This window comes from Salvelinus fontinalis, chromosome 2, assembly GCF_029448725.1.
Source record: "Salvelinus fontinalis isolate EN_2023a chromosome 2, ASM2944872v1, whole genome shotgun sequence".
NCBI classification, from domain to species: Eukaryota; Metazoa; Chordata; class Actinopteri; order Salmoniformes; family Salmonidae; genus Salvelinus; species Salvelinus fontinalis.
Genome location: NC_074666.1, coordinates 88,198,252 through 88,223,601, shown reverse-complemented (window position 1 = coordinate 88,223,601; position 25,350 = coordinate 88,198,252). Strand labels below are relative to the sequence as shown.

At 44.0% G+C, this 25,350-nt stretch overlaps 1 protein-coding gene across 1 annotated transcript in view; it reads right to left on the bottom strand.

Annotated features, from left to right (window-relative positions):
• LOC129830841 (cAMP-specific 3',5'-cyclic phosphodiesterase 4C-like) overlaps nucleotides 1-21,033 on the bottom strand; it is a 61,870-nt gene extending 40,837 nt beyond the window's left edge. The window contains exon 1 of the mRNA XM_055893624.1: nucleotides 19,314-21,033. Coding sequence (XP_055749599.1) covers nucleotides 19,314-19,609 — 296 coding nt within the window. The 5' untranslated portion in view covers nucleotides 19,610-21,033. The remainder of the gene's footprint in view (nucleotides 1-19,313) is intronic.
• Nucleotides 21,034-25,350: the final 4,317 nt, after the last annotated feature.

Below are 25,350 nucleotides of genomic sequence, written 5' to 3'. Positions count from 1 at the left end.
GTGCTCTACATTCATGTAGACATCATATTTCTGGTTATCTGTAATGAGAAGGGGATGAAGGAGACAGATAGCTTATGCTGGCTGGCCTGTGCTTAATGCCTGGCTGGCTGGCTGACTGGCAGGCTGGCTGAGAGCAGATCAGACTGGAACCAGGGAGCAGAGAGCACTGGTAATTGATGTTGAAAGGAAGGGACGATGAGAGGCGATTTGCTCATGAGACCTGAGGTATGGTCAGAGGAGGAGGAGCTCCAGTTCAACTAGAGACTCCAGAAGTATAGTAACACCCAGGCGGGCAGGCAAACAGGCAGACAGGCAGGCAGACAGGTGAGCAGGCAGACAGGCAGGCAGGCAGGCAGACAGGCGGGCTGGCATACAGGCAGGCAGACAGGTGAGCAGGCAGACAGGCAGGCAGGCAGGTAGGCAGGCGGGCTGGCAGACAGGCAGGCAGGCAGACAGACGGGCAGGCAGACGGGCGGGCGGGCGGGCGGGCAGGCAGGCGTAACACATGGAAGTGGGTGTGGACTGCATGGTGTTGTGAATGAGCAGTATGTCCAAAACAGACTGGATGTCTCCCACACTACATGTCCCCAGACAGACTCACAATAGCATGGCTCAAACACACAGGAACACATACGCTCAGCCACAATGGCTGTGCCATCGAGGAAGTTTATGATTTAACAATAACATGACAAGTGCCTTTACACTGAGTTATTTGTTACCTACCTCATACTAAAGACAGAATACAAAAAAAAAGAATCACTTTTCACAGAGGGATCTTGGTTGAACAAAGGCCAGTCCCCTAGCGCTGACTGAATACAACACACACCGGGGGAAATGTGAGAGCCTGTCAACAGTTTCAACTCTGAGGTTGCAAATACAACATTCTGATGGCAGAATGCTACAGTGACAAATGCTTACCCTCATGACAAACATCTTCAGAAGATGTGCCATGCCCAGAGGGCCCCAAAATGAGGACATTACACACACATACACACACACGCACTCTTTAAATGCATATGGAGCACACACGCATCAACACACTCACTGACACACAAACAGATGATCCAAACGCAAATGATCAATCCACAATCTTCCTCCACTCATGCAACCGCAGCAGCCGACACAGTCAATATCTTGCGTGCACACATTTAAAAGCAGAAAGGAAGCAGAAATAAAGCTCAACCAACACTGGAAGCTGAAGCTGGTTGGGTTTAATCTCATTACAGTTGGAGCCTTGGGCCTCCTGTCTCCTCTCCTCCGCCTATTTATAGCCCCCTCACAGAGAGGAGGGTGGGCCCTGACATAAACTATGCTCCACTGGCTGGGGCTGATGTGGCCGGATTACTGACGGGCAACACAACCAATCACAGCTGGCTTGAGGTTCGGCTTCCTCTAATTTGAAGTGACAAAACGTGAGAGAGCCCCGAAATCATTCATGACAGCTGGGCCACGGTCTCCAGCCACATTCTCCTCCTCTCACCCTCCGTTTTCCTCTCAGCCAGGCCACGGTCTCCAGCCACAATCTCCTCCTCTCACCCTCCGTTTTCCTCTCAGCCAGGCCACGGTCTCCACCCACAATCTCCTCCTCTCACCCTCAGTTTTCCTCTACTCTCTAGTCTGCCTAGGCCACCTCTCCCTGGAGTCTCCTGTCCTCATCCCACCTGCCCCCCACAAAAGGCTGGGCTCCAGTGTCACCTTGGATGACAGCAAACAGGTTCTAAACACACAACCACATGTCCCTTTATCTGTCACTGGGAATAAAACTCTCAGGAGCAGAATGAGAGGAAGAAGGGGTGTGTGAGAGAGAGAGAGAGAGAGTGTGTGCGCATGGTGTTAACGTCACCCTCAAAGACACCTCATTTACTGTAGGTTATGTTACTCCGCATGGCCAGAATTACACTGGAATATACTGTAGACCCCCCCCCCCTGACTGTTTTCACACTAAGTGTATGTGCATAAACTACATAAATCTCCAGCGTATTTGCATATGTGTGAGTCTGTGTATGAGAGATGGGGGCAAGAGATATTTATGTAGTAGGATGGAGCTGAGAATGGACTGATAAAGGGAGAGAGAGAGAGAGAGAGAGAGAGAGAGAGAGAGAGAGAGAGAGAGAGAGAGAGAGAGAGAGAGAGAGAGAGAGAGAGAGAGAGAGAGAGAGAGAGAGAGAGAGAGAGAGAGAGAGAGAGAGAGAGAGAGAGAGAGAGAGAGAGAGAGAGAGAGAGAGAGAGAGAGAGAGAGATGGAAGGAGAGAGAGAGGTGGAGGGAGAGACGGAGGGAGGAAGACAGAGAGTGTGAGTCATCAAGAGCTACCTTTGAGGAAGAGAAGAAGAGAGAGAGTCAAGGCCAGGACGGCTCATCACTGTTGTTAATTAATTTGCCAGTGTAAAACCCAGCCTCTGGCCTCCCTCCTCCATCCGCTCTCCACAAATCCCATTCCAGCTTTGTGCTGATGACCTGCACTGACCGCCACTCACAGTGCACTGCAGCATATAGTGCTGCTGCTGCATATGGCCGCAGCCCAAGAAACAGTCATGGTATTTTAAAGAGGATCCGGCTCTCAGACTGACAAGTCCAGTATCCACCGGGAATACCATGTCCAGTCCGCAGGGACCCTTTGACCAGCTAATAGCCTGGATGGTGGTGAGCAGGATTTTAAATATTTTAGTCATTTAGCATACGCCCTTATCCAGAGCGTTTTAGAGTAGTGAGTGTATACATTTTCATACTTTGTTCTGGATAAGTCTCTAAAAGCTTTACACACCTGGATTGTGCAACATTTGCCCATTATTATTTTCAAAATGGTTCAAGCTCTGTCAAATTGGTTGTTGATCAATTGGTTGTTGATCATTGCTAGACAACCATTTTCAGGTCTTGCCATAGATTTTCAAGCAGATTTAAGAGAAAACTGTAACTCGGCCACTCAGGAACATTCGGTGTCTTCTTGGTACGTGTAGATTTGGCCTTGTGTTTTAGCTTATTGTCCTGAATTTATCTCCCAGTGTCTGGTGGAAAGCAGACTGAACCAGGTTTTACTCTAGGACTTTCCCTGTGCTTAGCTCCATTCCGTTTCTTTTTTATCCTAAAAAACTCCCCAGTCCTTAACGATTACAAGCATAACATGATGCAGCCCCTGCTATGCTTGAAAATATGGTGATTGGTACAAAGTAATGTGTTGCATTGGATTTGCCCCAAACATAACACTTTTGTAATAAGTACAAAAACTTAATTGCTTTGCCACATTTTTTGCAGTATTACTTTAGTGCCTTGTTGCAATGCAAAGAGGATGGTTGTTTTTCATTATTTTTATTCTGCTTCCTTCTTTCAATTAGGTTGTTATTGTGTAAATACAACGTTGATGATCCATTCTCAGTTGTCTCCTATCACAGCCATTAAATTCTGTTTTAAAGTCACCATTGGCCTCATGGTGAAATCCCTAAGTGATTTCATTCCTCACCGGCACAGAGTAAGGAAGGATACCTGTATCTTTGTAGTGACTGGGTGTATTGATACACAATTGTGTAATTAATGCTTAAAAGGATATTCAATGTCTGCTTTTTTTTTTTTTTTTTTTACTAATCTACCAATAGGTGCCATTCTTTGTGAGGCATCGGAAAACCGCCCTGGTCTTTGTGTTTGAATCTGTGTTCGAAATTCACTGAGGGCACATTTTTACTCCTAAACTTATTTAAGCTTGCCATAACAAAAGGGTTGAATACTTATTGACTCAAGACATTTCAACTTTTCATTTTTTATTAATTTGTAAAAAAAAAATTAAAAAAAATAAACATATTTCCACTTTGACATTATCAGGTATTGTGTGTTGGCCAGTGACAAAAAAAATCTCTAATTAATCCATTTTTAATTCAGGCTATAACACAACTAAATGTTGAACAAAGGGGTGTGAATACTTTCTGAAGGCACTGTGCACAGAACAGATGGACAGGACACTGTGACAAAACAAGCTATGTTCACACTGATATAACAGAGGTCAGGAACTGTATAAGTGAATCCTCTCTCCTGAGGCTGAGGGAGAGACCAAGCAGAATAGTGGTGTGCATTACCAGGTTCCACTGTACACCTAACAGTGGGCTGTATCAAGGCTTCTCATACATTATGTAGAAACCTTGAGTGTTTTCAATAACCTTGCCAAGATGCTATGTCTTGGAAAACGCTGCTCTATATTCCAAAGCCATACATTGTGGTTTGTGCTTGGATGCCTTTTGCGGTAGGATTTCTCAGAATCATGCCTATGCTTTAGCAATAGCAATGATTTGTTTTGCTTGCTACAGAGAATGGATGTAGGATCTTAATTTGATCAGAGAAGCAAACGCCAACTTGTAGCGTATTCAAGGTTTAAAAAGGCTTCTAAAGTTTGTAATTTACACTTTAAAATGTCAGACTTGATTTGCCCTGATGAAAAATGTATCAACCCCTATAAAAAATGTCCATTCATTATAATCCACATAATAATTCACATTTCCAGTTGGTGCAGGATTATTTTCCTGCTGTAGCAAACTGGCTCAAATTAAGATCCTACATCTGTAGATGCTGCACTCATATATGCGTGCACATCCACCCACACAAACACTTACACACACACCAAACCCACAGACAGCCACCGACACTCAAAGTTGAAATATGAAGGGAAAAAGTATAATCAAATTCATGAAGCATTTCAAATTCATGAAGCATTTTGTGTGTTTCTACATCAAACATGATTAATTTAAAAATACTAATATCTGCAAAAAATCTCAAGTTTAGTCACATCTATCTATAAATACCATAGCAAGTAGCACACTAACATTTCCTGGTGCCATCAACTAAATATATATTTGTGAACAAAATGTTATTTGTCTGGCGGTTATGTAAAGATGGTGAGTCAGAAACAATTGCTTCCAGTTCAATTCCCATCCAACCATAGCAGAGCAGAGCCAAGCAAGACAATTCCCATACAACCACAGCAGAGCAGAGCCAAGCAAGACAATTCCCATACAACCACAGCAGAGCAGAGCCAAGCAAGACAATTCCCATACAACCACAGCAGAGCAGAGCCAAGCAAGACAATTCCCATACAACCACAGCAGAGCAGAGCCAAGCAAGACCAAGACAGGCCAAAGGAGGCCAATTTCTCCTCCATCTCTACACACACTCACCATCTCTCTCTCTCTCTCTCTCTCTCTCTGTCTCTGTCTCTGTCTCTTTCTCTGACTCTCTCTCCCTAGAGAACACAACCTCTCCGGCATTTCGAAATCAACACATTAATCATGTCATAAGTCAGACGTGTTCTATTTTCTCAATCCGAATGTATTGCTAAATACTGTACATGGTGATATTATGGCAAAATGATTAACATGTATTATTTCCAATCCAATAGGGAAAAGAGGACATACAGACAAGGCATGGCCATGTATTGGCTCTGCTGAAGCCAGAGAGTACAGTATAGTTTGACAGTCAGTCAGTGACATATTCTGCTGCTTGCGATGGCTGCCATCTGTCCTTCCTCTGTAAGCGGGACCCGGGATTGCCACCTTCTTCTAATCATCCACTGAATTGGGAGTTTGAGATCCTGCCAGTAATTCTGGGAAAGATGTATCCCATGGGGCCTGGTGTATTAGGCCGGAGAACAACAGGAAGTAAAACTGCCGTTGCCTCAGCCTGCATACTCTATACAGATAAACACAGGACTGACTCTCTCATGTCTGGCTGCATTTGCTGTGCTGTGGCTAGCCACATTCCATTCCCAGGTGATGTCATTCACTCAGTTCTGCCCTGATTCGTTGTGAGTTGCTGACCTAAACAAGGTACTTTCTCAGCCTGTGTGTGTCTGTGTTTGTCTGTGTGTGTCTGTATGTATGATCCCTTTTGTACCTTGCATTCGTTCTCCATTCTGCTCTGCTTCTTTCCACTCCCGTCTCCAGTATGACTACTAGGTTATTGATGGATGGGAGATGTGCTGTGACATCCAGTCTCTCCTCCTCAGTCAGGCAGCCTCTCCTCTGGGAGAGAGCAGCAGACTCCTAAAGCACCCTCCAGGGGGTTGTCCTCTCGCCAAGCTGCTGTTGCATCTCTGCCTGTGCCCCCCTGCCCACCCACCTGCCGCACCAGCATCACAATTTGACAATGGGATTGTGGGCCGCTGCGCTTCTGCTGGGATTAGAGTGGTCTCTCTAACGTGTAGAGTCTAGTAGTTCACTGGGAAACATGGGGGAGAAAGAACTCTTTACACCTCTAAATTGCTGTGTAGTTTCTAAGACTGGGTGCTTGGCAGTGTCACAAAAGGGAATTGAAATGATGAAATAATACTACAGGTCTCTCTCAGGAATATGACTTGGTCTCAGTAATAAAGGTACATGTTACTTACCAAGACATCTAGAAAGTCAGGGACTGTAAGGAATTTCAAAATAGAAATATCTTTGAGGGTACATAAATATCACCCTGGCTGTGCTTGTCTAGACAGCAATTCTGTGACCCGAGTCCCAAATGGTACTGTCAAAGCATCATATTTCTGTGTCATAAAACCTTGTGGGTGACATCGGGTTGTTATATTATTATTATAGTGACACATGGTCACACATGGATTATCCAGCTATGTCACTGTTTTAATTTATTTAGCAGACTACCAATCTGTATCTAAACAAACTAATCCACTTCCATTCTACTCTCTAGGTATCCATAATAACAAGTTTATTCAGTTGAGTCATTAGGGCAGATTGCAGTACAATGGATTCTTGGAAGGGTGATGCTGTAAATGGTAGCGCTGCATGAACAGAAATGAAGTATTATTTACAGAGGTGTGGCTTTAGGGCAAGCAGGAGATGAGATAATGCACAGCACAATGGTAGTGGTGGGCAGCTCATCTCACCTGGGGAGATGGAGCGATGGAGATGAGAGCGAGAGAGATTGAGATTCAGAAAATGCACGGTGAACAGAAGAGATAGTCTGCTATCTGGATCATGATGAACTCAGTGGACGAGAGGAGAGGGGGAGTGGGAAGAAGAAGAAATGAGAGAGTTAAGATAAAGGGAGGGAACAGCAGTGTGATTAACACAGCAGTTGGCAAGAGAGAGAATCTGAGAGGCATCGTGGATCTTATGAAGAGGACAGAACCATAAAATTGGGAGAGAAAGAGAGGAGAGAAAAGCCAATATTTCTACCATTTAACAGCGCTGAGGGGAGAGTATACCAGTGCTGGGAGACTTGCTGTGATCGAAGTTAGTAATTACAGTGAACAATGAGTCCTATTAACAGTATTATCATATAAGGAGAAATAGAAGAGTCGACAGGGCTTATCAAGAATAACAAGCCAGCTGGGAGGATGACGGGGTGTGGAACACCTGATATTCTGGAGAGAGAGAGAGAAGGGGGGAGAGGTATGGAAGGGGAGAGAGAACGAGAGAAAACGACAGTGAGAGAGAAATCACTGGAGACAGCTAAGTGGATTCAAGGCGCTTGAAGATAAAAGAAGACGACTAACCGGAGGTCAAGTGTAAAACGATGAATATCATAAAAGAGAAAATGTGTTGAGAGTCATGCAGACTAAAGAAGATAACCAAACAGCAAGGTTATAAATAGCTGATATGCAGCAGAATGTCCAATAGACAGACAGCAGGAGAGATGGAGGCTCTGGTTAGCAGAGATGATGGATCTAGACTAGAGAGAGGGGGGGGAACATGGAGGAAGCCAAAACAGAGCCTGCAGGTACTTGAGCAGAGGGCATAGTAATGAGCAGGGAAAGCTACATCTGGAGGGGCCCTGAAGGACCCCTGTTTTACTCACTGGCCTGAGCTAGTGTGTAAAACAACCTGTTAGGTGTCAGTGGAGAACGCCTGAACGTCTGGCTTTTCTGGATCAGCCTGAGTGAACACTGAACAGATAGAGTGTACTCCGGCTGTATGAGCAGCCATCAGACACTAATTAGAACCAAAGGTTAACATGGAAACACACTGTATGTGCAGAGAAAAGACTAACCTGCATCTGAACCAAATCGTTTACACTACATAAATGAAAAAGGACAAATTGTGGTTATCATACATTATGTATTGTTAGTATAATTCATGCACAGTACATGAACCGTATGTGGATATGTAGAGTATACGGTATGTGTTATTGAGTCTGTATATCGACAGTATGGGAACCTCACAATGCAGCTGGATGTGATCAACTGCAGGTCTATCTAATTAGGTGCTAAACGATTATGTCAGCGAGCCAATCAGCAGTTACAAGAGCAACCACAGAGTTTGACACTCACTCCTGGATAGCGGCGGCATGGGAGGCGGAGGCGTAGGGAATGCCTCAAGCCGTAGGGGAGGGAGGGAGGGGTGGAAATGGTTGGAGACTCAGGCGAGTGAATAAGATACTTTCAGAGCACTGTGACTTATCCGCGGGGGGTTCAGAGGGCAAGGCTACAGAAAATCGTGATTCAGTTTCCACCACATCCCAACAGCACTCATAATGTATGTGTGGAGGTTATGTGCCGGAACATCACCCAGTAATACCCATCAGAGGCTGATGCTTTTTAGGTAAATGTAGCTATTATACACATCCATAAAACAAGTAACCATAGCAACAGGTTCCTCTTTCAGCATCTGTCATTCTTCTGGTAACTAACTTTCCAGAGTGTATTGGGCTTGGGACAGTGACTGATAGATTGAAAGACTGTCATAGAGAGAGAGAGAGTGAGAGAGTGAGAGAGTGAGAGAGTGAGAGAGTGAGAGAGTGAGAGAGTGAGAGAGAGAAGAGAGAAGAGAGCGAGAGAGAGAGCGAGAGAGAGAGCGAGAGAGAGAGAGAGAGAGAGAGCGAGAGAGAGCGAGAGAGTGAGAGAGAGAGTGAGAGAGAGAGTGAGAGAGAGAGTGAGAGAGAGAGTGAGAGAGAGCGAGAGAGAGCGAGAGAGAGCGAGAGAGAGCGAGAGAGAGCGAGAGAGAGCGAGAGAGAGAGCGAGAGAGAGAGAGAGAGAGAGAGAGAGAGAGAGAGAGAGCGAGAGAGAGAGAGAGAGAGAGAGAGAGAGAGAGAGAGAGAGAGAGAGAACCGTCTGATACACATGGGGAGACACAGTCAGCCACTCAGACTCTGTTACAGGTAACATTATACAGCAAGGACAAGATAACTAGTTGAATTTGTAAAACATTTATGAAAGCAGTCTCTACTCAGGTTGACTGGCTGTTATAAGAATCAAAATTCCACACACACGGTTGGTTTCCTCCACAGGTTGCTTACCTCAACATGTCGTCTGTATGCCACCCATGCACTAGGCTGGGCTACTCCCCACAGTGGCGCTGTTTCTGTTAAATGAACCAATGTGATTCAAGCAAGCTATGACACAACGTTGAGTCACTGGGATCCCAAAGGTGACTGTATCCCAGTCCCAACTCATCTGACAAGAGGTCAGAGGGAATTGATTTTGTTCTGAGCTGTCTCCAGGCTGGCCCATAGGTGAGAGGGCTGTCTGTCTGTGTGATGTTGATACACACACCAGAGTCAGCAGTACACTGATCCAGTCATGACCATACATTATCTACAGGAGGATGGGGCCCCCAGGGGACCATGGTGATCGACTGATGTGATTTCCGTTCGCTATCACTGACATCTAAGCTATAACTTATGTATTTGAATTTTGCAGCACTATTTACTTATTAGTGTTGATGACCCCTACGTAAAGTATTCATGAGGAGGACGTAAAGTGCTTGTTCAAGCCACAGAGATGCCAAAAAGCAGGAAGAAAAAATAAGAATAAGATAAGGACAGAGGGATCCAACAATATAGCAACTGCATGTAAACATCCATTTACCAGTAAAGGTCTAAGCCTTTCAAGGGGTGTTCTACTAAGCTAACAAATGGAATTGTTTTAAGATGGTTATACCATGGATCGTTTTTCTATTTGATTTTGAATTTTAGGACCCCTGTAGGTACCCAAAGAATATTTTTGGGTTATTTTATTAAACATTGAATTTGGCCTTACTGCTGTTAGCCCATAGAAACGCATTGAATAACATGTTCATATTCACGCGTCCAGCACCCGATGTCACAGGAAGTCCAAAAAGATCATCAAGGACATCGACCACCCGAGCCACAGCCTGTTCACCCCGCTATCACCCAGAAGGCGAGGTCAGTACAGGTGCATCAAAGCTGGGACCGAGAAACTGAAAAACAGCTTCTATCTCAAGACTATCAGACTGTTAAATAGCCATCACTAGCCGGCTACCACCCGGTTACTCAACTCTGCACCTTAGACGCTGCTGCCCTATATATATAGACATGGAATCACTGGCCACTTTAATAATGGAAAACTAGTCACTTTAATAATGTTTACATATTGCTTTACTCATTTCATATGTATATACTGTATTCTATTCTACTGTACTTTAGTCAATGCCACTCCGATATTGCTCATCCTAATATTTATGCATTTCTTAACTCCATTCTTTTACTTTAGATTTCCCAATAACATCTGCTAAATATGTGTATGTGACCAATACAATTGGATTTGATACCTGGCAAAGCAGGTAGAGCTTTAAGAAACATCGGGATTTATATATATTTTTACGCATAATTAACCCTTTTTTTGTCACCGAACTACTTCCAGATACCTTCAGACGAGTCTTGTGGGCATCCTAGAGCTAAACAACACGGATGTGTTTGTGAGAGTCTCACCTTTTGACAGTAGGGTTGCGTGGGCAAAATCACTGGGGAAGCCAAGCCAGGGGGACAAAGCCATATTACCACATATGTGATGCGATAATTAACCTGTTAGTTCATAAGCCTTTCCACCGTGATATGTAGGCCCAACAGCTGAGACAATAAGAGGACACAGTGGCAAAATTCAACCACACCTTTGTTTCATCACAAAACCGGAGAGCATCTGTCTGGTGGAGTCCACAAAACATATTGCATGTAACAGACAGTTACATGACCTACAGCATGGTCAAGCAAGTTAACGTTTCTGAAATATTCAGACAACTAAACAATAACTGATATACAACCATGGAGAGTTCCCGCAAGTCTATTCCAGCACCATTTCAACTTCAACATTTCAACATCATTAAATCAACTCTGCTCAGTCTAATACAGTGACATCTAAAAGATTCCAAAAACAATTTAGTCCAATCAATGTAAGCTAAATATCATGTGGCTGTCCATGGTACTGATTTCTGTGTGTGTGCATGCGTAAGTAGAAGAAAACATGTTAAAGCACCCTACTTGTACAGAAACACCAATGCCTTTCTCCTCTCTTTCATGTTTCTGAAACAGTCTTTGACTCTGTCATACAGTACACACGTTTAGTTGTTGTTGTCCTAGGCTACCTGGCTTAAATGCTTGCTCACTAACCTACCTTCCTTTCATGGGCAACAATTAGTCAGCTAGTTAACATTAGCCTACTACATCTAGCTACATATTGAACTTCCATCCTCTCAGGCCAGAGACACAATGTGTGAATCTATGATTGGATCAGAATCCCCGTTACAATCAATGGCCAGTATGGATAATTAAGTAAAACCTCAAGTCCAAATCCCTATTTCCGTCCATGGCTAATTTAGGAATAGGCCAATTTTAGCTAGCTAGCTAGACACAGGAGAACAACACAGCAAGATGCAACAATTGAAGTCTGTTTCTGTTAATGACATTTGGCTTGATGTCATGTCATTGGTGTGAAGCCAAATCCAAGCTGGCTTCCATTGACACTTTTTTTTGGTGCGCCAGGACCATTCACAGTTGAGCTCACTCAGTTTATCAAGGCCAAATGCTCGCTGGCTTCCCTTGCCTTCAATGCTACAGGCGGCAACAATATCATACGCTTTTTGACCAGACAGCATCAGATAGATGGACTACACATACAGAGACAGAGTTTTGTTTTGCTCGGATGCTTTCTCCGGTGAGATACATTCAGCCTCTTGTGAATTGAAGGGAAATGATGAAACACAGAGAGACGAAAGAAACATTATTTTATATTTTTGTAAAGCCTGGCTTCCCTTGGCACCCATGGATACACGCCACTGCATTTCGATGGTATGGTCATATTAGTGTGTAGCCCAACTGTTCGGACTCTACAGACAGAAGTTGCCGCATGTGGGGGTCAAATGGTCAAAGCGATAATTTTGCTAGGACTGTGGGAGTGGTCTGAGTGAGGGACCTAATGGGAGGTGCCTCATAGGATGGATATGTGACCTGAAAACTAGCTGTTGGTAGAGGGGTTTGGACCTCTCTTTGTGATTGGTCTATTAACTTATACCGCCTGGTGATGTTAGCACGCAAACCAAAACTCAACCCATGCAAAACCTGCTGATTAGAAGGTCCTGCATAGATTGTATTTTCAACCAGCAACTATCAGGAAATAACACATTTACAGTGTTAGATTAATCAGCTGTTGTACAATATTTTTCAAAAAACTGGAAAAACGGAATTTTGACTGCACAGGGCCTTTAAAAATGCAGGCTTGTGCCATCAGCAGGACATCAGTAGGGGAATGAGCAGATGTGCGTGAAGCTGTGTCCCCTTAGATACCATGGGCCTGAAGGAAGCTACACTGGCCCTGGGTTACAGAGAGGGAGAGCTGCCTGCTAGAGACAAACTGTCAGTAATAAAGGTTGATAAATCCAGAGACTTTCATTATAATTCTGATGCCAAATATGAAAAGAATGAAAATGATGTGACTCCCCCCATCCCAACCCCCCTACGATATGAATGTAGATAAAACAAGCCTTATTACCATCCAGAGACAGCTACCACACCATCCTGCCACAGACACACACACACACAAACACACACAGCCACACATGCACAAACACAATTGATTAAACACAAACCACTCCCATAATATTTATTCATACAAACGTACGCATATTCATACATACGCTGTCCTAATTGCAGACACCCCCAAAAAGATGCACACCATTTCACTAATGACCTAAAGTGCACACTTAGACACAGACATATTTCTGACCTCACAAACACACTGTTGTGTACACACAAAATGCACACAGACACAGACACACACACCCACTCTACTTATCAGCCACCGCTCAAAAAAAAACCTTATGCTGTGTTTACACAGGCAGACCAATTTTGTTCCTTTTTTAACTAATTGGTATTTTATATTTTGTATTATTATTATCTATTTATTTATTTATTTATTAAATTGGGGGGGGGGTTACAAGTATATTAGAGTTTAAGCTATAATAAAACAGGAAAATAAAGCAAAACATTTTTGGGCCTTCACCCTCAACCTCCCATCCCATTCCCCCAACCCAAACCAACCCCACTCAGCTAACACCCCAACCCAAACCAACCCCACTCAGCCAACACCCCAACCCAAACCAAACCCACTCAGCCAACACCCCAACTCAACCCCACCCAGCCCTGCCAACACCCCAACCCAGGCCCACCCAGCCAACACCCCAACTCCACCCCACCCAGCCAACACCCCAACCCAACCCCATCCCAGCAAACACCCCAACCCAACCCCATCCCAGCAAACACCCCAACCCAACCCCACCCAGCCAACACCCCACCCAGCCCCATCCCAGCCAACACCCCAATCCCAACCCCATCCCAGCAAACACCCCACCCAGCCAACACCCCAACCCAGCAAACACCCCACCCAGCCAACACCCCAACCCAGCCCCACCCAGCCAACACCCCAACCCAGCCCCACCCAGCCAACACCCCAACCCCACCCCACCCAGCCAACACCCCACCCAGCCCCATCCCAGCCAACACCCCCACCCAGCCCCACCCAGCCAACACCCCAACCCACCCAGCCAACACCCCACCCAGCCCCATCCCAGCCAACACCCCAACCCCACCCCACCCAGGCAACATGTCTCCATACAACCACCCCAACCCACCCAGCCAACATGTCTCCATACAATCACCCCAACCCACCCAGCCAACATGTCTCCATACAACCACCCCAACCCCACCCAGCCAACATGTCTCCATACAATCACCCCAACCCACCCAGCCAACATGTCTCCATACAATCACCCCAACCCACCCAGCCAACATGTCTCCATACAATCACCCCAACCCCACCCAGCCAACATGTCTCCATACAACCACCCCAACCCCACCCAGCCAACATGTCTCCATACAACCACCCCAACCCACCCAGCCAACATGTCTCCATACAACCACCCCAACCCACCCAGCCAACATGTCTCCATACAACCACCCCAACCCACCCAGCCAACATGTCTCCATACAACCACCCCAACCCACCCAGCCAACATGTCTCCATACAACCACCCCAACCCACCCAGCCAACATGTCTCCATACAACCACCCCAACCCCACCCAGCCAAAATGTCTCCATACAACCACCCCAACCCCACCCAGCCAATATGTCTCCATACAACCACCCCAACCCCACCCAGCCAACATGTCTCCATACAACCACCCCAACCCCACCCAGCCAACATGTCTCCATACAACCACCCCAACCCACCCAGCCAACATGTCTCCATACAACCACCCCAACCCACCCAGCCAACATGTCTCCATACAACCACCCCAACCCCACCCAGGTTGCTCGTCAGTCACCCAGCAGTAATCGTCTATGATTGATTGAGAGATTCAAGGAGCTATCATTGTTAAGTAACATAATAGATGCAAAGTATTGAATAGTTACATTCATGCACTTCAAAATTAATGTTGTAACTTTGCCAGAGGCATTTAACTGCAGGGCAGTTAAAGAGAGAGAGGGGGAGAAACAGAGAGGGGGAGGGAGAAACAGAGAGAGGGAGGGAGAAACAGAGAGGGGGAGGGAGAAACAGAGAGAGAGAGGGAGAAACAGAGAGGGGGAGGGAGAAACAGAGAGAGGGAGGGAGAAACAGAGAGGGGGAGGGAGAAACAGAGAGAGAGAGGGAGAAACAGAGAGAGGGAGGGAGAAACAGAGAGAGGGAGGGAGAAACAGAGAGAGGGAGGGAGAAACAGAGAGAGGGAGGGAGAAAAAGAGAGAGGGAGAAAAAGAGAGAGAGAGAAACAGAGAGAGGGAGGGTGAAAAAGAGAGAGGGAGGGTGAAAAAGAGAGAGGGAGGGAGAAAAAGAGAGAGAGAACCACAAACACCCCAACACACTCTTTCACGCCCACACACACACATTCAGGAGAAACATCTGGGGGTATCAGTGTGTCACATGGGAGGAACAGCTTGGAATAACAGCATGAAGGCCTCTCTCTTTTTCTCACTCTAGCTTTCCTACACATAAACACAAACCGTACACAGACACACACACATTCTCTCTTATGCTTCTGTGTTGAATACGTGAACATACAATTATACAACGTGAGTCAGTCAAACAGAGGTGGCGTTCAGTTCTCCTTATTTTCCTCCTGTTCTTTAAACATTTGGGAAATAGCAGCTCAAAAGTTGCCAAAGAAGCCATTGTCATATTGATGAAGTTTAAGATTGATATTGGACTGGGATGACTTTTAATTGTTGTGAGAGAAACAACAGTCAGATATAGATTTTTGTCTGACTTGGCTCATCCAATTACAATGGTTCATTAGGAAAGCTTTAACAGAGTATAGCTTTCAGTCCTGATGACGCTTTCCTGTGCAACTGTTACTATCTAGAAAAAAACAAATGAATTATGTGGTAATTCTATAGCCATATTGGATTGAAGCATAATGCATCTGTAACGGTCGTCATCGTCTGATGAGGAAGAATCGGACCAAAGCTCAGCGTGATAAGTGTTCATGATTTAATTAAACTGAACACTAGAACAAAATAATAAAGTGAATAAACGAAACCGAAACAGTCCTGTCAGGTGCAGAACACTAAACAGAAAACACAACTACCCACCAAACACAGGTGGGAAAATGCTACCTAAGTATGGTTTCCAATCAGAGACAACGATAGACACCTGTCCCTGTTTGAGAACCATACCCGGCCAAAACAAAGAAATACAACATATAGAAAAATGAACATAGAATGCCCACCCAAATCACACCCTGACCAAACCAAAATAGAGACATAAAAAGCTCTCTAAGGTCAGGGCGTGACAGCATCACTATTTCATAACCTGTGGGCTATGTCTTTGTGCCACTGTGGCAATCATAAAATGAAGCATTGTCAGTAATACCCAACCTGCCTTGTCCAGAACCAAGCTTCCCTAATCAGAAAGCCTGTTGATGTCAATGGCCGTGATCGAGAGCGTCAAAACCGTGATGTATCATGGGTAAATTGTGACGGACTGACTGACTGATATCCAAATAATATTGACTGGTTATTTAGAATGCAAGGTGATTTATAGATCAGTCCATCTCACCTCGCCTTTAACGTCAGCTCAAATCACATTGTATTTGTCACATTCTTTGTAAACAGCAGGTGAAGACTAACAGTGAAATGCTTTCTTACAGCCACTTCCCAACAATGCAGAGAGAACAGAGAAATAATAGAAAGATAATAACACAACGAATAAATACACAATGAGTAGCAATAACCTGGCTATATACACTGAGTACCAGGACTGACTCGATGTGCAGGGGTACGATGTAATTGAGGTTGATTCTGTATGTACATGCAGGTAGGGGTAAAGTGACGAGGCTACAGGATATATAATAACTTCTTTGGGACTGGGGGGCACTATTGAGTAGCTTGAATGAATAAGGTGCCCAGAGTAAACTGCCTGCTACTCAGGCCCAGAAGCTAGAATATGCATATAATTAGTAGATTTGGACAGAAAACACTCTGACATTTCTAAAACTGTTTGAATGATGTCTGTGAGTATAACAGAACTCATATGGGAGGCAAAAACCCGAGACAAAATCCAACCAGGAAGTGTGAAATCTGAGGTTTGTAGGTTTTCAAGTCTTTGCCTATCCAATATACAGTGTAAATGGGGTCAGATTTCACTTCATAAGGCTTCCACCAGATGTCAACAGTCTTTAGAACCTTGTTTCAGGCTTCTACTATGAAGGGGGAGCGAATAAGAGCTGTTTGAACCAGGGGTCTGGCAGAATGCCATGAGCTAAGTCACGCATTCGCCCGTGAGAGCGAGCTGCGTTCCCTTTCATTTCTAAAGATGCAGCATGATGTTGTTGCCTACCCTCACCAGCCTGGGGGCGGCCCGACAGGAAGTCCAGGATCCAGTTGCAGAGGAAGGTGTTCAGTCCCAGGGTCCTGAGCTTAGTGATGAGCTTGGAGGGCACTTTGGTGCTGAACGCTGAGCTGTAGTCAATAAACAGCATCTCCCCCAGGGTGTATATCGGTCCACTAATACAGGACTAGTAAAGGCACTACTTTTGTAAGATTTTTCTTCTTAATATATACATATATATTTTTTGTGGAAATATATATTTTTAAAATTCTGATGTTTCAGGGGATGCTGCAGCAACCTCAACACCCCTACTTCCTGCGGCTATGACGGTTTGTGTCAAGAACTGCAACGCTGCTGGGTTTTTCACGCTCAACAGTTTTCCGTGTATTTCAAGAATGGTGCACCACCCAAAGGACATTGAGCCAACTTGACACAACTGTGGGAAGCATTGGAGTCAACATGGGCCAGCATCCCTGTGGAAAGATTCCGACACTTTAAGTCCATGCCCCGACAAATTGAGAATGTTCTGAGGGCAACTCAATATTAAGAAAGTGTTCCTAATGTTTGGTATACTTAGTGTATGTGCATACTGTATTCTCAACATAGTTCCTCCTATATAACTACTGTACATACCTCTTTCTTGTTTATACAGTGAGCTCCAAAAGTATTGGGACAGTTTTTTTATTTTTACCTTTATTTAACTAGGCAAGTCAGTTAAGAAGACATTCTTATTTTCAATGACGGCTTAGGAACAGTGGGTTAACTGCCTTGTTCAGGGGCAAAACAACAGATTTTTACCTTGGCAGATTTTTACCTTGGCAGCTGAGGGATTCGAACTTGCAATCTTTCAGTTACTAGTCCAACGCTCTAACCACCAGTCACTGGGTACCTGCCGCCCCAGTGACTTTTTCTGGGCTCTGTACTCCAGCACTTTGGATTTCAAATGATATAATGACTTTGAAGTTAAAGTGCAGACTGTCAGCTTTAATTTGAGGGTATTTTCATCCATATCGGTGAACAGTTTAAAAATGACAGCCCTTTTATACACAGTCTCCCCATTTCAGGAGACCAAAAGTATTGGGACAAATTCACTTATATGTGTATTAAAGTAGTCAAAAGAGAAGTATTTGGTCCCATATTCATAGAACGCAATGACTACATCAAACTTCTGACTCTACACATTTTCTGGATGTATTTGCTGTTTGTTTTGGTTTTGTTTCAGATTATTTTGTGCCAAATTGAAATGAATGATACATAATGTATTTTGTCATTTTGTAGTCACTTCTATTGTAAATAAGAATAGAATATGTTTATAAACACTTCTACGTTCATGTGGATCCTACAGATTATGGATCATCCTGAGTGAATCGTGAATAATGATGAGAGAGCAAATTCACCATTACAATAGCATAGGAGTACATGACAAATACACTTTTATATGATTTCTTGAAATGTAACATCTAATAAAAATTTAGCAGCTGGAAGCCAGCGTAACATTTAAGCCGTTTCGTCTAATACAAAATTCCCCAGACCTCCAAGGAGGCGTGACAACAGCGTGATTTTGAGGTATGGCTAAACTACCGAGACTATAGCCAACCCAACCCAGGCCAGTTCCACCCTTCAGGGCAACATAATCTGCTGGTTCTCATCTTAACCTTTAATTTGATTCAATTCAATAAAAAAGATGATATCATACTGAGGCACTCAAGCCCTAAAATGAGAACCACTGCCTGTAGGTGATGCACCTGACCTGTCCAGGTATGTTACATGGAGATGCCCGACCTCTATGTGAACTGTACCCATGGATGGCGTATCAGCTATGCCAACATTGCCAATAGCCGAACGCTTCAGTGGAAGATTATCTGAGTCAAGTATGCACGCACGAACGCACCCACTAGACCTTTGAATCCATTAGAAACGCGCAAAACAAATGTATTTCTGTTATCTATATAATATGTTTGTCATGGTCATACAGGCCTAGGCTACTCTTAAAACGTTATTGATATTTTCCCTTGTTATTCCTGTTTGTGTGTGGGCGGGCGGGTTTACAGACAGTGCCAATCCGAGTGCTCAAACTCATGTTCTCTGACATGCCCAAGACGCATAAAGCATCACCACCGAGAACCCACGCGTCCCGCCTCCCAATACCAAACACCTCATATCAGTTAACCCTTCCGGCATACTTTAACACAGAGCACCACCCACTCATTATTAGTGGCTCTATTTATGCATATGTGTTTCGATTATAATGTTTGGAAATGTTTGTTGGATGCACGTCATACCGTCTATTTCCAACACAATTGCCGATGGAGGGGTTTGTGGTTCCTTGGAACGAGGATGGCCAGGACATCCGACACTTCCTAAGCCCCGGTCTGTCGCTCGTGTCCATGGCATTAGAGCGCTCTATCCCTCGGTGGTGATGGCGGTCGGTGTCGGAGTATCCCCGGTGTTTGATTTTGATGGGGGTCCGTGGCTGCCTCCAAAGATGTTGCGGAGGCTTCAGGGTCGCCTGCTCCCGGGGAACGGGGAGCGAGAGAGAAAGGCTCTTTTTCGAGCATGGTGGTGGTACTTCCATCATAGTGCAAATTAAAATACCCCTTTTATATCTCAATTTATTGACACAAATAATAATATGGCTATATATTCTTTGACTTCAAATTACTAACCTATTAATGTCCATCGTTGCCACTTAATCGTAGCCTACCCTGTGTAATTGGGTAAACAAAAGTGACCATGTCAAGTGCAGTCCGATGTTATATGTAATATTCTAAATAATAACATTTAAACCTTTCGACCCTAATCACAGTGGTACTGTCAGGCAGAGAATGTGACTCATTTCACCCAGAAAGTGTCTTTCTTTTTCCTACCGTTTATCCAATTAAATTCCCAACCAAAAGTTAATCTCTCTTCTAAATCGTTTTACTTCCCTTCTTTTTTACTTAGAGCTTCGCCAATCGTTAAAGTATCCGTCTGGTAGGTGACGATAGCCACTCGCCGGTGCTTCCCCTGAAGTTTGACGCCTTGTCGCCCATTGCGTACTGGATCACTTTAGTTACAGAACAATGTATTGCTTTTATCAGCTCCTTATTGCAGAATCACAGACCGCTGGCTCCTGTGCGATGCGGGGTATTATTGCTGCTCCGGACTGCACATGTCTGTCAAATCTCGCTCGTAACCCATCGGTCTCCAGCTGTAGCCATAAAAAGTAACAGAATACTGTAGTGCATCTGGGACTACATAGGCTGAGCCCCACGCGCGGAGCCCACTGTCTCGACTTTCCCCTGTATTCAAATGTTTGATCCAATTATTTCAGTTTGAGATTAAATTAGACTTCGAACACTAGAACATCTCCATTAATTACATAATTTCGGTTGCCTTTGGAGTTGTGGTTGTGCCTGTATCCAAAACCCACGCGATGTTATTTTCTTTGCCGCTCTTCTTCGCACAATGCATTATCAAAAGCAAAAGACTACCAGAAAAGGATTGACTGTCGAAGTCCTGTAGTCACTGCTTCCATTATCTGTCCATTGTCACGTCTGAACTCCAGATTGACGACAAATGTTACATTAACCACAACGCATCATCAACCCCTCCAGTCCATCGCTCTCTCTCTCGCTCTCTCTCTCTCTCGCTTCTTTCTCGCTCTCTTTTTCTCTCTCCAAGAACCCCACACTCGCGGCTCCGGTTCAGTTGGTTTATCTCTTTGGACTGAAAGGAATTTAATAATGTATTATTATTTCCATCATATTGCGTTCTTTTCTCGACAGTCAATTTTGTGCATGCGCATTTAGACGGTATTCTCCTGAAAAGCCCTCGATATAAAATCAAAAGAACTGATGTATTTTAATAGTCTACTAAATCGTTTTTCACCACTGTCTGCTTTCAGTGCACTGCCGACGTGGTCAAAAGTGTAAGCCGTAGTAAATGGATAACCACTTCTCACAAAACGCGCTATTTGTTGTATCCGTTTTAGCTATTTGTCGCAGTCGTTCCACTGATGCGAGCTGTCACTTAGATTTCTCTGACCGTTTTCAGCATAATTGGATCATATCTGGACACGCAGGGTTGAAACCAAGAGCATTCTCAATGCAAGATGCGTTTGTAGAGCGCATTCACAACTGCATTTCTACAACCTTCCGTTAATCATAACATTAATCATATTATCGTCTCATCTGCTGTTGCATAATGATCAGGGATTCTCAGCTCCAGTTTTTATTAAATCTCCGGGCAATGCTATGGCACCGTGCGCCATCGAATTAAGTATTTGTAATATCACATATGAGCACGCCTGCTTACCCATAAAGGCATTAAACAATTTGCTTTTTAATCTGCAGAAATTCTCACGCCAAACATATTTTTTTGCTTATCAGTTAGATATTTATTCTACAGCTGTGGAGAGATGGCTATAGGCTACAGGAATAATTTAAAGTTCCAGTGCAGTCAAAAACGTGATTTTCTGTGTTTTATATATACACAGCATGACCAAAAGTATGTGGACACCTGCTTGTCAAACATCTCATTCCAAAATCATGGGCATTAATATGGAATTGGTCCCGTTGCTGCTATAACAGCCACTCCTCTGGGAAGGCTTTCCACTAGATATTGTAACATTGCTGCGGGGACTTCCATTCAGCCACAAAAGCAATAGTGAGGTCGGTGTTGTTGGGTGAATAGGCCTGGCTTGCAGTCAGCGTTTCAATTCATCCCAAAGGTGTTTGACGGGGTGGAGGTCAAGGCTCTATGCAGGCCAGTCAAGTTCTTCCACACCGATCTTGACAAACCATTTCTGGATGGACCTCACTTTGTCCACTGGGGCATTGTCATGCTGAAACAGGAAAGGGCCACCTCCAAACTGTTGCCACAAAGTTGGAAGCACAGAATTGTTTAGAATGCTATTGCATGCTGTAGTGTTAAGATTTCCCTTCACTGGAACTAAGGGACCTAGCCCGAACCACAAAAACAGCCCCAGACCATTATTCCTCCTCCACCAAACTTTACAGTTGGCACTATGCATTGGGGCAGGTAGCGTTCTCCTGGCATCCGCCAAACCTACATTAATCTGTCGGACTGCCAGATTGTGAAGCGTGATTCATCACTCCAGAGAATACATTTCCACTGCTCCATAGTCCAATGGCGGTGAGCTTTACATCACTCCAGCCAATGCTTGGCATTGCGCATGGCGATCTTAGGCTTGTGTGCGGCTGCACGGCCATGGAAACCCATTTCATGAAGCTCCCGACAAACAGTTATTGTGCTGACGTTGCTTCCAGAGGCAGTTTGGAACTTGATAGTGAGTGTTGCAACTGAAGACAGACGATTTTTACGAGCTTCAGCACTCGCCTGTCCCATTCTGTGAGCTTCTGTGGCCTACCACTTCGCAGCTGAGCCGTTGTTGCTCCTAGACATTTCCACTACACAATAACAGCATTTACAGATTCAGATAACTTTTAATGTCCTCAGAGGCAATTCATCTTGCAGTAGCCATAAAACATATCACATCTAAAAATTAAAATAATTAGCAAAGGATATTTACAAACAAATAGGCAGGGTAAGTGCAGTTTCATAGTGCAAGTGCTAAGTGGAATTAGTCCAACATTTTGGCTCTAGCAGGGCCGAAATTTGACGAACTGACTTTTTGCCACGTTGAAAGTCACTGAGCTCTTCAGTAAGGCCATTCTACTGCCAATGTTTGACTATGGAGATTGCATGGCTCTGTGCTCTAATTTATACACCTGTCAGCAACGGGTGTGGCTGAAATAGCCGAATCCACTAATTTGAAGGGGTGTCCACATACTTTTGCATATATAGTGTATTCCCACACTGTGAGGATGGAACAGTACTGTGAAATTGTGAAAATGAAAGAAAATGCAGTTTAGTGTAAGTGCTGTTTGAAAATTACACCTGAAATGTCTGCCTGTTTTGTTGAGATTAAGTTTTGGCCTGCAGTATAAGTTAATAGATCAATAACAAATGGAGGTTCAGACCTTTCAGGTTACATATCCCTCCCATTAGGCATGTCCAATTAGGCCCCTCACTCAAACCACTCCCAGACAGTCCTAGCAAAATTCTTGCTTGAGAAATTGTTCTTTGCTAAGAAGATATTTTTGTCATTAAAAAAAAAAAAAAAAAACAGTAAGTTACTTGTTACCCAGAAATTATTTGATACTGAGTTTAGTGGCAACCTGTCATTCAGGGCAGGTGGGACATATTTATTTTATTTTTTTTTGGGGGGGGGGGGGGGGGGGGAGGGGGGGGGGGGGGGGGGCTTGACGGTTTTGCATGTTATTTTGGCATTAATACGAGTCACATATCAGTTTGCAAACAATGTAAAAAAATATATATATATATAATTGAGTTACAAACATGGTCTCTTTTTTGATTTCTTGAGTAAGGCAGCTCCAAAATGCAGGTGTTTCAACCTAGCTCAGTGCTTTCTGTTGTGGTGGGGCAGCCAGCAGAAAATAGGAGTCACCAGTCCTTAGTTAGGTTAGACATTGAAAATTCTAGCCCTATGCACCCTGCCATATAGTTACATTAGTAGTGCCCTTCCAAGAAAGCTCAAGGTCATTGGCCATAGATAAAATGACATCAAATTACATTATATGTACAGCAGCTTTGATTGTACTGATCATGTCAACATCTTACTTTCAAAATCTTATCTAGCAGTCATCATCACGAATCAAGTTGACAATCTACTGGCAAATCCTTTTTAATCCTTGTCATATGAAGAGAAATAATAAAGATAAATTATAGATAAAATGTATCGCTGCTCATCGGCAACTGGACATAAACATTACACAACAAGTTGGAAATTGCAAATTCAACAATAAGTGGTTTGGAAGGAACCGGTGACAGTGGCTAACCGCAAGCATTGCAACTGGGAAGTCGGGAATAAATGAGCTCAAATTGGGAAAATATGTTTTGAACGGTCATCCAACTCAGAATTGTCAATCTTTCTCTTTCTTTGATGACAAAATTTCCCCAAGAAGAACCACTGCGCCACCTTCCTGTTTAAGTGAGCACATCACCACAACGTGAGTCCAAAAATGTCTTATATGCTGCTGCATAAATTATGTAATATGCCAGGGAGATATGTATACTGTAACTAAGAAAGTAATAGAAAGTGTTTGTTGTGTAGTAAGCTGTTAGTTGCCCATGTGCCTCACCCTAATAATTTGGTCTATTTTCACCTCTTAATTTCCCCTAACATTACTGTTCTGACTCAGTGGTGCACATATAGCCTAAAATCTGTTTTTGAGAAATGTCATCATCTAATATTGTAAGAGCTTTCATTGTCTTCTTATTTGCCCCCTTTATTTATCCTATGGTTCTGACTTGGTGTACAGGGAAAATACTTTACGAGCAGCCCATGTTCTGCATTCTGTCGCTGTACATTTCAAAAGTTCTGAACACATAGTTATATTTTTTATTTAACTAGGCAAGTCAGTTAAGAACAAATTCTTATTTACAATGACGGCTTACACCGGCCAAACCCGGACGAAGCTGGGCCAATTGTGTGCCGCCTTATGAGACTCCCAATCACGGCCGGTTGTGATATAGCCTGGATTCGTACCAGGGTGTCTGTAGTGACACCTCTAGCACAGAGATGCAGTACCTTAGACCGATGCACCATGTCCGTTTTAGCTCGCTTGTTAATGTCTTAATTGAAAATACGGAATGCCTCTTATCCGCTCATCGTTCCTTCAATTGTCAGTAGAAACCACATTTGTTTAAGCAAGTCAGCCATATCAGCTATGTTTTTAAAAAGGCAGTAAATGAGGCTGAATGAACTGTTTCGATGCCAGACAAGGCTCCGCTGACAGCCAGGTGTAGCAGTGGTAAGGATTCACTCCATGGTGCTGAAAAGAAAGCTCTGCTGTTGGGACAGATTTATGTAGACCTTAACAGTTTGTGGGCACCGCGTGTTGCCGTTAGTGCAAGTAATGTATTGTTTAGGGGGTTTAGGGGTGTTGTGTAGTGGCTTTGCTGGCATGCATCTAAACAATTTGGGAGGAGTTTGCCCCACCAAGATTTACATGCTAAAATCGCCACTGATTGATGTAAAAACAACTACATTGGGCCTTTAATACAAAAATAACGGAACCTTGTATATTCACATTTTACAAGTCTAAATGCATTCTCCAAATCATAACCAAGATGTAACCACAGGACAAGGAATCTACACAGTGTTGAAATACTTACACAGGGAGGCTAACCCATATTGACTCCAATGCTTCCTACCTTTGCTGGATGTCCTTTGTGTGGTGGACCATTCTTGATACACACAGGAAACTGTTGAGCATGAAAAACCCATCAGTG